Source organism: Astatotilapia calliptera, chromosome 4 (assembly GCF_900246225.1).
Source record: "Astatotilapia calliptera chromosome 4, fAstCal1.2, whole genome shotgun sequence".
Taxonomy (NCBI): Eukaryota; Metazoa; Chordata; class Actinopteri; order Cichliformes; family Cichlidae; genus Astatotilapia; species Astatotilapia calliptera.
Window position 1 is genome coordinate 14,405,876 of NC_039305.1, and position 13,673 is coordinate 14,419,548.

Sequence of the window (13,673 nt, forward strand, 5' to 3'; positions counted from 1 at the left end):
TTTTTTACTTTACACTTACCCTCAAATGTATTTCATAAGCAAACTGTGTACTTTCTAGTCCAATGCATTTAACTGAGTGCAGCTTTTTAATTATATTTCTTAACTGATTATGCTATCCACCAATACAGGCAGCTACAAGATTTCATGCAACTTAAACATTGGTGCATCGATACACATTTATAACAAAGACATAAGCTCGACTGTGTGCTTGGTTAGTACTTCATTGTAGTTTTCTGTTTTCTAGTTAGTTTATATATATATATATATATACACACACTCATACTCTGAAAGGTGCTTCTTCCCAAAAATTAATCATCTACTTTCACACTTCACAGAGAATCTTCACTTGATTTTTATATAAGTAAGTAGACATAAGTTTGATGGGATAATATGTAAGTTTTTAAAACCTTTCCTGTAAGCACCAATAGTCACATACTGGTTTATCATAGCTTGTGTACTTGATAGTGTATTCGCTAAAAGTAAAGGCTGCTTTATCTGTTTCTATATAACAGTGTATAGCATTGACTCGCGTTTTAGCCTGCGAAATACAAAAAAAGTTCCATTTCAGGTAGCGACTGTTGGGTGTTTGAAAAGTTTGAAACAGGTAGCTCGTTTTTTCTGTGTAATCCACCCCTAGAGGCAACTTCTCGTACGTCCACATGACGCACGGTGGGGACACAGGTTTACGTCAGGGCGTCAGCGCGCCTCCCCCCTCCCCCCACAGTCTAGCTGGGAAGAAAAAAAAAACTTTTTTGTATCGGAGGAATCAACAGCCGCCATCTTGACGCGGCTCATAGTCTGGATTTCGGGGGGAGCATTAAATTAAAAAACCGATCGGAGCCACACGGAGCGGACTCAAACGGCTTTTTTCGTGCAGAAAATCGAAGCGTGAGCTCTTCCGATTAGAAATAATGCAAATATGTGAGGGCTAAGTGGGGTTTTGTCGTCTCGAAAGCCCTCTGTATATTTGATTTCCCTTTTAGAGAGCGCCGCTTCTCGCCGTATCGCCGTCCCGAGACGCTTTATTTATCGGGAGACAGCGACCAGAAAAATAATCCGTCTCATAGAAAATATTTTTCGAATTTTGATCTTTTTATTTAAGCCAAAAACGGAATTTATGGCTGCTCGTTTCGACTGCGAAAAAAATGATTCTGTGCGGACGTGAAATCGGCGATCTGCGGAGAAAGGGATTCGCTTATGCTTCGTGCCATATTTTATGATTGATTTTTATTTATTTTTCTCGGACTGAAATAATTTTTGGACGTGATTATTGAGGATAATTATGTGGGTGTTGGGTGTTGGATTATCATGGGGTGATCTTAGGTGGCGAAGCGTGGCGCTGTTGCCTATCTTTTGAAATCCTTTTTCTCCAGGCGGCGTTTCGCCAGTCTGCCAGTCAAAGAAAAGGAGGAAAAAACTGTTAAATTGCTCCTTGGCGCCTAACAATACAAGTGACCAGCGACTGCAAACCGGGGGGCGAAGATTTGGACTGATTTCTACTTTTATTCGTCGGTGTCTTTAAGCGCTTGTAATATTTGCCGACGAGGATGGCTGACAATCTTATGGATGTGGGACCCCCCACTGCAAAGCGACCCAAGATCAATTCACCTCCCTCAGGATCAGATGGCCCAGGTAAGGACAGGGCATTGTTTTTAGTGTACCTGTTGTGACGAAGGTGTAGTAGTAGTAATAGTAGTAATCACAGTTTTCAAGCTACACTGTGCACAGTTTGTGCCCCTCAACAGAAGTGAACGCATCATCTATGTACAGGAAAGCGGTCACTTGAGCGGACTGCAACTTTTCACAGGAAAACAGCACATGGTGATGTTATAGGAATAGTTTGCTTTAATCTATAGATCACAAAATAATGGCTGTAAAAGACAAATGGCGTAAAAGGGGCTCAAGCTCAATGCATTTCCATCACACGAGGTTTTCAGCTGCTCAACAGGCAGAATTTGCTCCCAACTTTTCAACCTTTGTTGGGATAAATGTTAAATGCCTCAATTGTGTTTTATCATCATAATATATCTTAAGATAAGGAAAACTACAGGGCTCTGGCAGCACTGATGAAAATGCTGCCTCGGTGTCTGGAGTTGAATCGCACTTTGTGTCGTGCTCCTTGACACTGGAGCCGTGCAGATTCGTGACAGCACAAGCTGTTGATAAACCTGCTGTTTGACTGAGTGATAGTCGGACTGCCAGTGAAAGATCAGGTCTTCCTCACATGCTGAAATAGGTTTTTTGCTTTAAGTTAGTTTAGAACACGAACTGGACAGCAAACTTTTCTGCTGTTTTTTCTTCTTCAGGGAAGCATATTTGCATATCCTTTCCTGTTGTAAAAAGCTATCATGGGGAAGTCTGAGGCGTTTAGAGGGTAGCCCAATGGTCTGCCTGTTAAGCGGTGAAACCTGAAGAGCAACTTTGCTGATCCTACTCGAGAAAGGACTTTCGAATAAGACGGAAGGACTTTTTTTCTTTCCTTTACACGGCATGCCTCCTCCTTACAGGTTATGTCACCCTGTGATTTGTGTTTGTGGTTAGGAAAAGAAAACATAACAGTCTATTGGCTTGTTTGATATGATGAGCTTACTTTTTATTTTTGTCCCATTAAAATAAGAAACGAACGCATGACTATAGTAACAATGCAAGGATTGCTTCGCAATTACATGGGGACTTTTTAAACTTGAGGACATCCTTTCTTATTATGTCTCTTTAAGGTACACCTCAAATAGTCCAGTTGTATTGAAAAATACACTTTTGAATCAGAGCTGTGGAAAAGTAATATGCACTATTTTCACTTTGCTGAAAAGCTACTGCTGCAGAAGTACTCTGTATATACTTTCCATCTGTATACAGTGTAGTTGTCTACCAATTTAAGCCTTGATGACGTTAAGGGTTTACTCGTTGTAAGCATCAAAAAAGCATGTAGGGTCTTATTTCAGTGAAGACTTGCATTTCATTGCTGGGTTTGCATTAGTTAATCGATTCCTAATAAGATTCCTAGGTAATGCTAAGAATCTTAATCTTCAGGTGGCTTATTAAGCTGAAGCATCAATTTTCAGGAATATGTTGAGCTGTCAAACTTAGAATGGTGAAATGAGCTGCTCATATATTAAAATGCATGGCACTAAGGTGCTACCAAAGATGTGAAGGGGAAAGAACACAGCATGTTGTGGAGATAAGCAAAAAGAAAACCACCAAAAAATACACTGAGCAGAAATTGGGTGTAGCTTAAGGGGAGTGATAAAACACAGTCGGGGTTAATGTAAAAACTAATCTCCAGGTCGCCTACCCAGAAGGGTAGCGGGAACCTTCAGATGTTTTTAAATCTCCCTGTGGGAAGCACTTAAGTAGAGAATCTCTTTAAGTTTGAAATGCAATTTTTTTTTGGGAATGCTCAATAAGGTTTAAACCCATGTAGGTCACCCACCCAGAAAGGTGACCGAAACATTCGCTGGGCAATAAAGCAGCCCTACCTGGGGCTTCTTCCTCCTCCACTGCAGTTGGAAACTATCTGTTTTAGTTGATGTTCACACAAAATGTATGTTTTTAATAAGCCATTGTAGGATGTTTAGTGTTTTCCACAGGAGCAGTAGAGATGCAGGTAGATGGTTGCGCACCCATGTTTTCTTTAAAGAATTATTAAATGTTATGTTTCAAGAGGTGTCCCTTTGCATGTTTAAGTGGGGCTATATGTTAAAAATAAACAGGGCAATAATGAGCTGCATCTTTCGGATATTTCTGTTCTGCTGGTTGGATTCAGCATAAAGATTTTGCTCAGCAGCCACCGGGGGTTTGTTGCAGGAGCGCATCAAGCATATTTCCACACTCTTTGGGTTCTGCTTAGGGTGGACACCCCTCCCCCTGACCAGGAGGACCACTGCAGCAGTGCTAAACAGCTAACCCTCATATTTCCCTGGTTTAAAGGGAAACATGAGGGTTAGCGGTGTAGCAGGCACACAACTTTTAAATTAAGAGCAAGGCGATCGTCCACTAGTAAATCAATAGAGGAGCGTGTCACTCGTGGTGCAACACTCATTTTCTCTCGGAGACCTCCTCTAGTTTAAATTGTGGCATGCTCGAGGGATAAAGACCAACTGTAAAAAAACGATTGTTCTGTTGCTCGTCAAATAAACGGAATTCATATTAATTCCAAAGTAAATTGTGTGAATGCAGTCCATTCAAATTTCAACGCTAATTACTGACTGATCATTTAAATATTGTGGGGCTTCAGCGTGTTTGTCCAAATCATCCTGACTGTTATTTACACATTATATTGCCGACTGAGTCACCTTGGTAACTATTATTAGTAGTTGGGCCGATAGGAACGACATCACCCTATGCCACATCAAGCCAACTGTGTACAGAGCTGATGTTCACAGGCACAAATTAACAAAAACATCAAATACTGCTAATGTGTGACTTTTTTGTTTTTGTTTTTGTTTTTTCCCCCATGGTGCACTACTCTCTTGTCAGTATGTGCCTGTGGCTTCAGGCCAGTGTCGCTTGTTTTCATTTGTATGACTGAGTGGGCGTGTCAGCACCACAGGCAGTAGCAGCCATCTTCAATCCTACCGCTCACCTAACGGGTTTCTCTCTTCCTCTTTCTGGCCTCGGTGTCTAGGAGACTACCAACTCCTGGGTGTATTGGTAGTGTTCAAGAGTGCTAAAATGTGCTTTTCACCAATCTCTGGATGTGCTGGCTGATGTCTCGTGTGGCGTAATTGGTGGAGATGAGAAGCAGGTGTGGCACTGGATCGCTAAAATCCTCTGAGAAAGTATTTTCAGCAGTTTAATTCATTCAGTTCCTTGCCCCAAAATTAATAAAAAAATTTATATTTTGTGATCTTAGATCGTTTTGCCCAGAAATTTTCTTGTCCATTTCTCTAAATGGTTGCGGTTTTTATAAACACACGGCCGCAAATGATTGCAGCCCCAGCTTTACATGTTTCGTGGGCAGCTAATTTTGAACATCTTGAAATCATCATAGTTCTTATAAAACACCATATTAAAATTTTTACAGTTGCAGTGCCACTCAAATGAGTGGAAAACAGCCCACTCGCACGTTTTCTCTTCACATACAACAGTACGTTTCCTATATTTCTTTGTTTCATCAGTTCAGAGGTTTTCTTTGATCATCATACCTAATTAAAAGGGAGCAGATTGTCATATTGGTCTTTTAAACAAGATTTAAATGTATAATTAACATAATAAAAATAATTGGTACAGAATACATTAACAACACACAAACAGTGTTTTGTCAGAGGTCATACAAGATGTTAGTAAGTATCGTGCTCTCACTATGTACCTATAATTTTTATACAAAAAACTTTGGCGTATATTCAAATAGAAATCTTTTAGAAACAAGTTCTGTCACTCTGCAGCCATGTTGGTAACACCTTGGGGCAGTTATTTAGAAATAATAAGAATAAGCCTCTAGGTGTTGTGTGCCATGGGTTTTATGATAACAATGTTACAAAGGAAATGGCAAGAATAAGCAGCCGAATGAACCCATTGTATGTTCTTTGGCCAGTTTTTTGAGTGTGTGCAGTAAATAATTTTTCCCATACACCCCTGTTAAGGTCTTCCCTTTGCATTGCTCACACTCTAAAGCCCCTTTTCCGTTAGTACCTACTCAGATTGACTCGGATCGGCCGGTTTTCCATTATGATCTAGTACTACCTAACCACATGCGTGGTTGTCGTCATTGCAAAGTGTTCGAGCGTACTGCGCCATAATTAATATGCGACATGAACGCTACAAAAAAGGTGGACGTTGAGGCAAGAATATACCTGCAGCTCGGTCTGTGGTGGGTTTTTTTTTTTTTTTTCCTTCTTGGTACATATTTCCCTCGTTGCCGGGTTTCAAAATTGGCAGTTTTAACTTTCGTGAACTTAGATACTGAGTAGACTCTAATGGAGAAGGGCCCTTGTCCACTAGTAACTACTTGGGTTGACTTGGCACAGCTTGAATTATTTTTTAGGATTTTCCATTAGGTGATGGTACCAGATACTTTTGTAGTGCCTACTCAGCTGGAGTTCCAAGTGATCTGAAAATTTTATGTCAACAGACTGCATACCACGGATTGGCAGAGGTGCCATTTGATGAGTCTTGAGAGTGTCTCCTTCACGGAAATCAAAACCGCCATTTTTAAAAACCCAGAAACGAGCACAAAAAATACTGACAAAAAGCCGAGCAGCAGGTACACCATTACTTCAACATTCTGCTTTATTGTGGCGTTTGTTTGTTTGTTTGTTTTTGTTCTTTTGTGCCTGTCCCGTTTGGCTCTTTTGCCATCAGAATTGTTGTCTAAAGGCAAAGAAAGATGCCCAACGGATTTACTTTACCAAATTGACCATCCCAGCCTTGCCATAATGGTCCATTTGATTCACCTTTTATTGTTTATTTTATTTTCACTTACTGAATATGGGACAGACTTGACTGGGGGAAAGAAGGGGAGAAAGAAAGAGGGAAAGAGAAACAGCTGAGAAGAGGGACGGGGGAGAAGGGCAAAAACCAAAAACCAACAGAATGAGCAGAAAAATAAAAAAAAAGGAAAAAAAAATGCATATATCAATCACCTGGGTCACCTGCTGAGAAAGAAAAAAGAAAACAAGCAGAAGAGAACAAGAGTAATAGAATAAACAACATCACAATGATATATGGGAATATGACAGTAAATATTAAATATTAAACATTATTGTGCAGCACATAAGATCAACAGAACACAGTGTGCTTTGAGGTAGGAGCCAAAAAGGGTGTAGTTTGTGGGTGTGATCACCCGTGTGTACACCTGTGAGCATGGACGCGTTTGTTTTTTGTTTTTTTAAAAGGTTCCTTCATGTAATGATCTGCTAGAGGGTGTGGGGGGGCCACAGCCCCGTCCTCCAGGGCATGAAGCAGGTATGGAGGAGATCAAAACTCCAGACATCCAGAGGCCCCCAGAACACAAGAGACCAAGGAAGACCAACAGAGGGGCAGCCGCGCCACTGTCCCAGAAAGAGCTGAGGAGAGTCCCAGATGAGGGCTCACTCAGCAGCCGCGGAGCAGAAGCCAGGGGGAGTTGCAGTGACGCGCCCGTGAGGTCCGCCGGCAGCCAGCCGTGCCTGAGTGACCGAGCCCCAGGCCGAGAGGCCAGGGGCACCCCACCTCCGAAGTGGCCCGAGCAAGCCCCAGGCTCCAGGCCCCGATAAGCGGCCGCCAAGGAGTGAGCCGGTGTGTACCTGGACGCCCACCCCCGGACACAAAGAACCACCAACGCACCGATGTCTGAGGGAGTCCGCCACTGGCAGGGGAAGTGGTGGTAGGGGGAGATATTGTGGCGTTTGTGTCACATACAGATAACGTCACGGGACTTTCGGCTGTGTTGCTATAATGACCCCATGGACATTAGGTGGTAAATGATTGTAATGGAAAACAACCAATACCGGTTTGAGTTTTGTCCAACCTCCTCGCTTTGAGCCAAGTAGGAACTAGTAGACAAAGGCTATATGTGGGATGTCCAAGGCAGCAAGCTGAACTGAACAATGGGCTTTGGCTAAAATTTTCATTTTATTTTATTTTGTTTTATTTTTTAGTCAATGTGTGTGAAGAAGGCAAAATTGCTCCATTTTCCTCATTTATAAAGTCTTGATTTCATTGTTGGTTTATGTCATTTTTTTATTTTATTTTATGTTTGTATTTATTTTTAAAGAGCTGTAGTGGCTTCATAGTGTAGTGGTTTACACAATTCCCTAACATCCGTCATTCAATTCTGCGAGGAGAGACGGATCCCTTTGCAAAAGGCATCCAACGCTACCCGCTGTGGTGACACCTTGTATTATCTTTTAGTAGCTTTTTTATTAAGGCAGTATTCGCATGTTGTGGTTGCCAGTGCCGCAGCATACACGATACATTTGTCGTCAAACTTGGTGCACTCCAAAGTTTCCTCCCTTTCAGGAGGTTACCTACCTTAAAGGAGGAACTATAGGAAAAGCAGCTTTTCATATCAATGGTCACTAAGTCATAAAAACTGCATTTAGCGAATTATCTGATAATAGAGAAAATTGATAAATGCCAGATAAAAAGTTTGGTAACTGAATAAAAATAAATCTAGAACCTCCTGCAGTTTATACTTCCACTCCACATGTGCAGTTTCACAACGCAACTTTAATTTACAACAAGTCCAACAAAATTGAGGCCTCTCATCAGAGTGTTTGAACAAATGCCATGCTAATTGATGGTGTATGGACAAAGAACAAAGCACAAACGCAGGTCGGTTCCTGCCACAGAACATTGGCTGAAAAGGCACGCAGTGATTGCTGCTACAGTTTAAGTTACCGCAAGAAACTTGTTAACTTGTTGGCGAACTTGGGTTCTAATTCACTCACATGTTGCCTGCATATCTAGATTAGATTAGATTAGGTTAGATAGAACTTTATTAATCCCTCGGGTGGGTTCCTCTGGGAAATTCGATTTCCAAAAAAAAGCACAGCACCGACAGAAGTTACAGAGTTACAGAATATTTTATATATATACACACACACACACACACACACACACACACACATATATAAATACAGAGACAATATAAATAAAATATACGAAGGGGATAAAAAGAATAAATAAATACAAGTGAATTGCACATTTCAAGTATTGAGGTCTATTTGCACCATTGACTATTTACAAAAGTGTTGCACAAAAGGTATTTCACAGTGAGGTGAAGAGGCACTACAGCTTAGTTGTTCCCCCCTCCTTTGTCCTCCTGTTTCCCCTCCCTCTCCCCTCTAGAGAGGAGTTAAACAGTTTGATAGCGTGTGGGACAAAGGAGTTTTTAAGTCTGTTAGTTCTTGTCTTTGGGAGAAATATCTATAGCTGATATAGCTCTGCTGTTTATCCAGCGTTAGAAAGATGCCCCATATCCACATTATCATGTTGTTGTTTGACTGCTTTTTGCAGCGTGGCGTTCTTTTCGTGCTGATGTCTTTTTACTGTCTCACATTTTCATTTTTTTCAGAAAAGTCGTCTTTCCTTGTTTCGGCCTTACATGCGTTAGGCACATAACCATGTTGGCTTGGAGTGATTGTGTAGATAACAGCTGAACACATTTTACAGTCTTTACTTCACCCCCTCTGCAATTAAAACAACAATCTTGTGACTTTACTGATTTTGGAAATTATTGCACTTAAATGAAAGGGGGACAAATGCCCACACAGCTTTGAGCCATCTAACGCGAGCTTGCCTGTGATTACCTGTTTTCCAGAAATTGTAATCTCTTCGCAAGAACTAATGACACTGTCTGTATGTCCTGATTTCTAATAAGCATTTCTATTGTGCTATATTCCTTTTTTGATGAGAGGGGACGCTTCAGATCCAGCTCAATTTCTACAACAGATGCTGGAACCATCTTAGCTGGATGCAGCTGCTGTTTATATGACCCAACACATTGGTATAAGTCAAATTTGTTAAGTTTGCAATTAAAACCGTTTTTGGCTATTTTCTCTTTTTCATAAAATGAAGCTGCCAGTAGGGCAGGGCAGTATGACCAAAAATATTTATCACGATATATATTTGAAAATTTGCGATAACGATATAACTGACGATATAATTGACGTGAGAGAAAAAATACTTTACAACTCCACAACTTTATTACTGCAAAAAAACCCATCAATGTATTTTCACTTAAACAAACAGCTGTTTTTTATGTGCATTAAAGCTAAATAAAAATTTAACAGTGAAAATGCTAATTCCTTGCTGACCGTTTAACCAAAAGGCATTTCCAGTGGAATTTGGCCGACATATCCTGAGCATAACCATGTATAATATCCACAAAACTTAAAAAGAGGTTACACACACACACACACACACACACACACACACACACACACACACACAATATGGTAATACAGTGGGGCAAAAAAGTATTTAGTCAGCCACCGATTGTGCAAGTTCCCCCACCTAAAATGATGACAGAGGTCAGTAATTTGCACCAGAGGTACACTTCAACTGTGAGAGACAGAATGTGAAAAAAAAATCCATGAATCCACATGGTAGGATTTGTAAAGAATTTATTTGTAAATTAGGGTGGAAAATAAGTATTTGGTCAATAACAAAAATACAACTCAATACTTTGTAACATAACCTTTGTTGGCAATAACAGAGGTCAAACGTTTACTATAGGTCTTTACCAGGTTTGCACACACAGTAGCTGGTATTTTGGCCCATTCCTCCATGCAGATCTTCTCGAGAGCAGTGATGTTTTGGGGCTGTCGCCGAGCAACACGGACTTTCATCTCCCGCCTCAGATTTTCTATGGGGTTGAGGTCTGGAGACTGGCTAGGCCACTCCAGGACTTTCAAATGCTTCTTACGGAGCCCCTCCTTTGTTGCCCGGGCGGTGTGTTTTGGATCATTGTCATGTTGGAAGACCCAGCCTCGTTTCATCTTCAAAGTTCTCACTGATGGAAGGAGGTTTTGGCCCAAAATCTCACGATACATGGCCCCATTCATTCTGTCCTTAACACGGATCAGTCGTCCTGTCCCCTTGGCAGAAAAACAGCCCCATAGCATGATGTTTCCACCCCCATGCTTCACAGTAGGTATGGTGTTCTTGGGATGCAACTCAGTATTCTTCTTCCTCCAAACACGACGAGTTGAGTTTATACCAAAAAGTTCTACTTTGGTTTCATCTGACCACATGACATTCTCCCAATCCTCTGCTGTATCATCCATGTGCTCTCTGGCAAACTTCAGACGGGCCTGGACATGCACTGGCTTCAGCAGCGGAACACGTCTGGCACTGCGGGATTTGATTCCCTGCCGTTGTAGTGTGTTACTGATGGTGACCTTTGTTACTTTGGTCCCAGCTCTCTGCAGGTCATTCACCAGGTCCCCCCGTGTGGTTCTGGGATCTTTGCTCACCGTTCTCATGATCATTTTGACCCCACGGGATGAGATCTTGCGTGGAGCCCCAGATCGAGGGAGATTATCAGTGGTCTTGTATGTCTTCCATTTTCTGATGATTGCTCCCACAGTTGATTTTTTTCACACCAAGCTGCTTGCCTATTGTAGATTCACTTTTCCCAGTCTGGTGCAGGTCTACAATACTTTTCCTGGTGTCCTTCGAAAGCTCTTTGGTCTTGGCCATGGCGGAGTTTGGAGTCTGACTGTTTGAGGCTGTGGACAGGTGTCTTTTATACAGATGATGGGTTCAAAACAGGTGCCATTCATACAGGTAACGAGTGGGGGACAGAAAAGCTTCTTACAGAAGACGTTACAGGTCTGTGAGAGCCAGAGATTTTCCTTGTTTGAGGTGACCAAATACTTATTTTCTACCCTGATTTACGAATAAATTCTTTACAAATCCTACCATGTGGATTCATGGATTTTTTTTTTCACATTCTGTCTCTCACAGTTGAAGTGTACCTCTGGTGCAAATTACTGACCTCTGTCATCATTTTAAGTGGGGGAACTTGCACAATCGGTGGCTGACTAAATACTTTTTTGCCCCACTGTATTATGTTGAAGCACGGCACGTATTACTCCACGAGGCTCCTAACTACGGTAGCCATAATTCAATTGTCACAGCCAGTTATTATGAATACAGAATTTGTGAAAAGACGAAATGATTAAAAAAAATAATTCCCCTGCTGTCATGCAAAAACACCCCTTTTGCTTTACAGTGGGATGAAAATGGAGCCTTCGGGGAACAAGATCTTTCTAGAGGAAGTAAAGTTCACAAGTTTATAGTAGGGAAACCTGTTAAAGGATAATTAACAGTTGATTTTGTCTCCATTTCACTCATGGTCTCTTCATTGGTTTGTTTTCGGCAGCATGAAATACTTTGCTTTTAGCGTTGGCTCTCTGTTACACAACCTGTGGCTGCAGTACATGTTTTAAGAGGCATACAAGTCCATCCATCCATCCATTTTCTTAACCGCCTATCCCACCTGTCTGCGGCCAAATTATATTCATTTAATTAGGATGTTTTTCAAACACTTGCCATACGTAAAGCCTTTCTAATGGTTATAGGGGAGCTTGTGTCCTTGTGCTTTCATCTGGTTTGCAGTGCAAATTAATTACTTAATTACACTTAATTACTTTGATTTTCTCCATACACGTTTATCCAGGTTTCTTATAAATCTAATGTTTCTTTAGTACTGCTGTAATTGCTCAGATTTTTTTTTCTTCCTTTGTTGTTAGGAGAAACTGAAGCACTTTACAACTGTCTGCTACCAGATGAAGAGAAATTAAAGATTTTAATGTGACTGCTGAAAACCTTTTGGGTGAATTATAGCCGATCGTAGTCTGTCGTCTCCAGAGAGAATAGTGTGGGATGGTGGGATTCTCTGAATAGTGGTTACTACCATTTCCCACTACTTGGCATGTAGTAGTAGTAGTCTGCTTCAGACCGTACTTTTTATTTTTTGGATATGGTCATCATATTGAAGGTCTTAAGCGAGGCCTGGGTGCTTGCTCTTTGCCTACACCTAGTTCACATAGTTTTCTTGGTCCACCAAGTCTTATTCCTCTAACCTTAAGCTTACCTCCGGTATTTTATTTAATGTTTGTGACTAGAATATTTAAGCTTTTTGTAGTATCTGCCACATATCATTGAGGAACAGGTTTGATTATACTCCAGTTGTAATTACCTAGTGGCCCTAGACATTGAGCCAGGCGTGCGTGCGGGTGTGGTTGTGGTGCTAGTAAAATGTTTATTGGCTGGCGTTCACAGCCACGCTCACGCCCCTACGTTAAGGACCTTGGCATAAATGCGATTTGGACTATAACCTTCATTAATGTTATCTGTGTGTTGAGTATTCATGTTTACTCATTCTTTGCACCACGAGTGCTCTGAGTTTCAGAGCAAAAGGTCCCCTCTGTATGATTTATTTTTTATTTTTTTGTACTCAGTGTTACTGTAAGGTCACAGCTGGGGCTGTGTTACTTTATTATTTTACTTTTAAGTTTGCTGTGTGTGAATGTAAACATTGCAGACATGCAAGAGTTCATCTGCAGTTTAATTATTTTCTCTGTTCAGCCTGATTGTTTCTAAACTGAAGGTTAGTCGGTGTGAAATTTCAGAAATGCCCGCTAATTGTCTAAAGTACTCACTCACCTATACAAATCATGGAATTCAGGTGTTCCAATCACTTCCATGGCCACAGTTTTAAAGTCAAGCACCTCGACATGTAGACTACATCTACAAACATATGTGGAAGAATGGATTTCTCAGTGAATTCCAGTGTGGTACCATGATGGGATACCACCTGTGCAACAGTTCAGTGATGAAGTTTTCTCACTACTAGATATTCCACAGTCAGCTGTTAGTGGTATTATAACAAAGTGGAAGCGATTGGGAATGACGGCAACTCAGCCACAAAGTGGTAGTCACATAAAATCAGAGAGCGGGGTTACTGGATGCTGAGGTGCATAGTGTGCACAGGTTGCCAGATTTCTGCAGAGTCAGTTTCTACAGACCTCCAAACTTCATATTTGGAAGAATGGCCATCCAAACCTTACATCACCAGTACAATGCTGAGCGGCAGATGCTGTGAGTAAAGCATGCTGCAGATGATCCGACTATGTAATAATGGAAATGGGGCTTTAGTTTCCAGTAAAAGGAACTCTTATCGCCTCAAAGACATTTTTGACAATTTTATGCTCCCACCTTTGTGGGAACATTTTGGGGATGAC

At 41.2% G+C, this 13,673-nt stretch overlaps 1 protein-coding gene across 1 annotated transcript in view; it reads left to right on the plus strand.

Annotated features, from left to right (window-relative positions):
- Window positions 1-686: 686 nt before the first annotated feature.
- Window positions 687-13,673, plus strand: part of crebbpb (CREB binding lysine acetyltransferase b) — a 43,464-nt gene continuing 30,477 nt past the window's right edge. Inside the window, exon 1 of the mRNA XM_026164963.1 lies at window positions 687-1,632. Within this exon, the coding sequence (XP_026020748.1) occupies window positions 1,548-1,632 (85 nt within the window). The 5' untranslated portion in view covers window positions 687-1,547. The remainder of the gene's footprint in view (window positions 1,633-13,673) is intronic.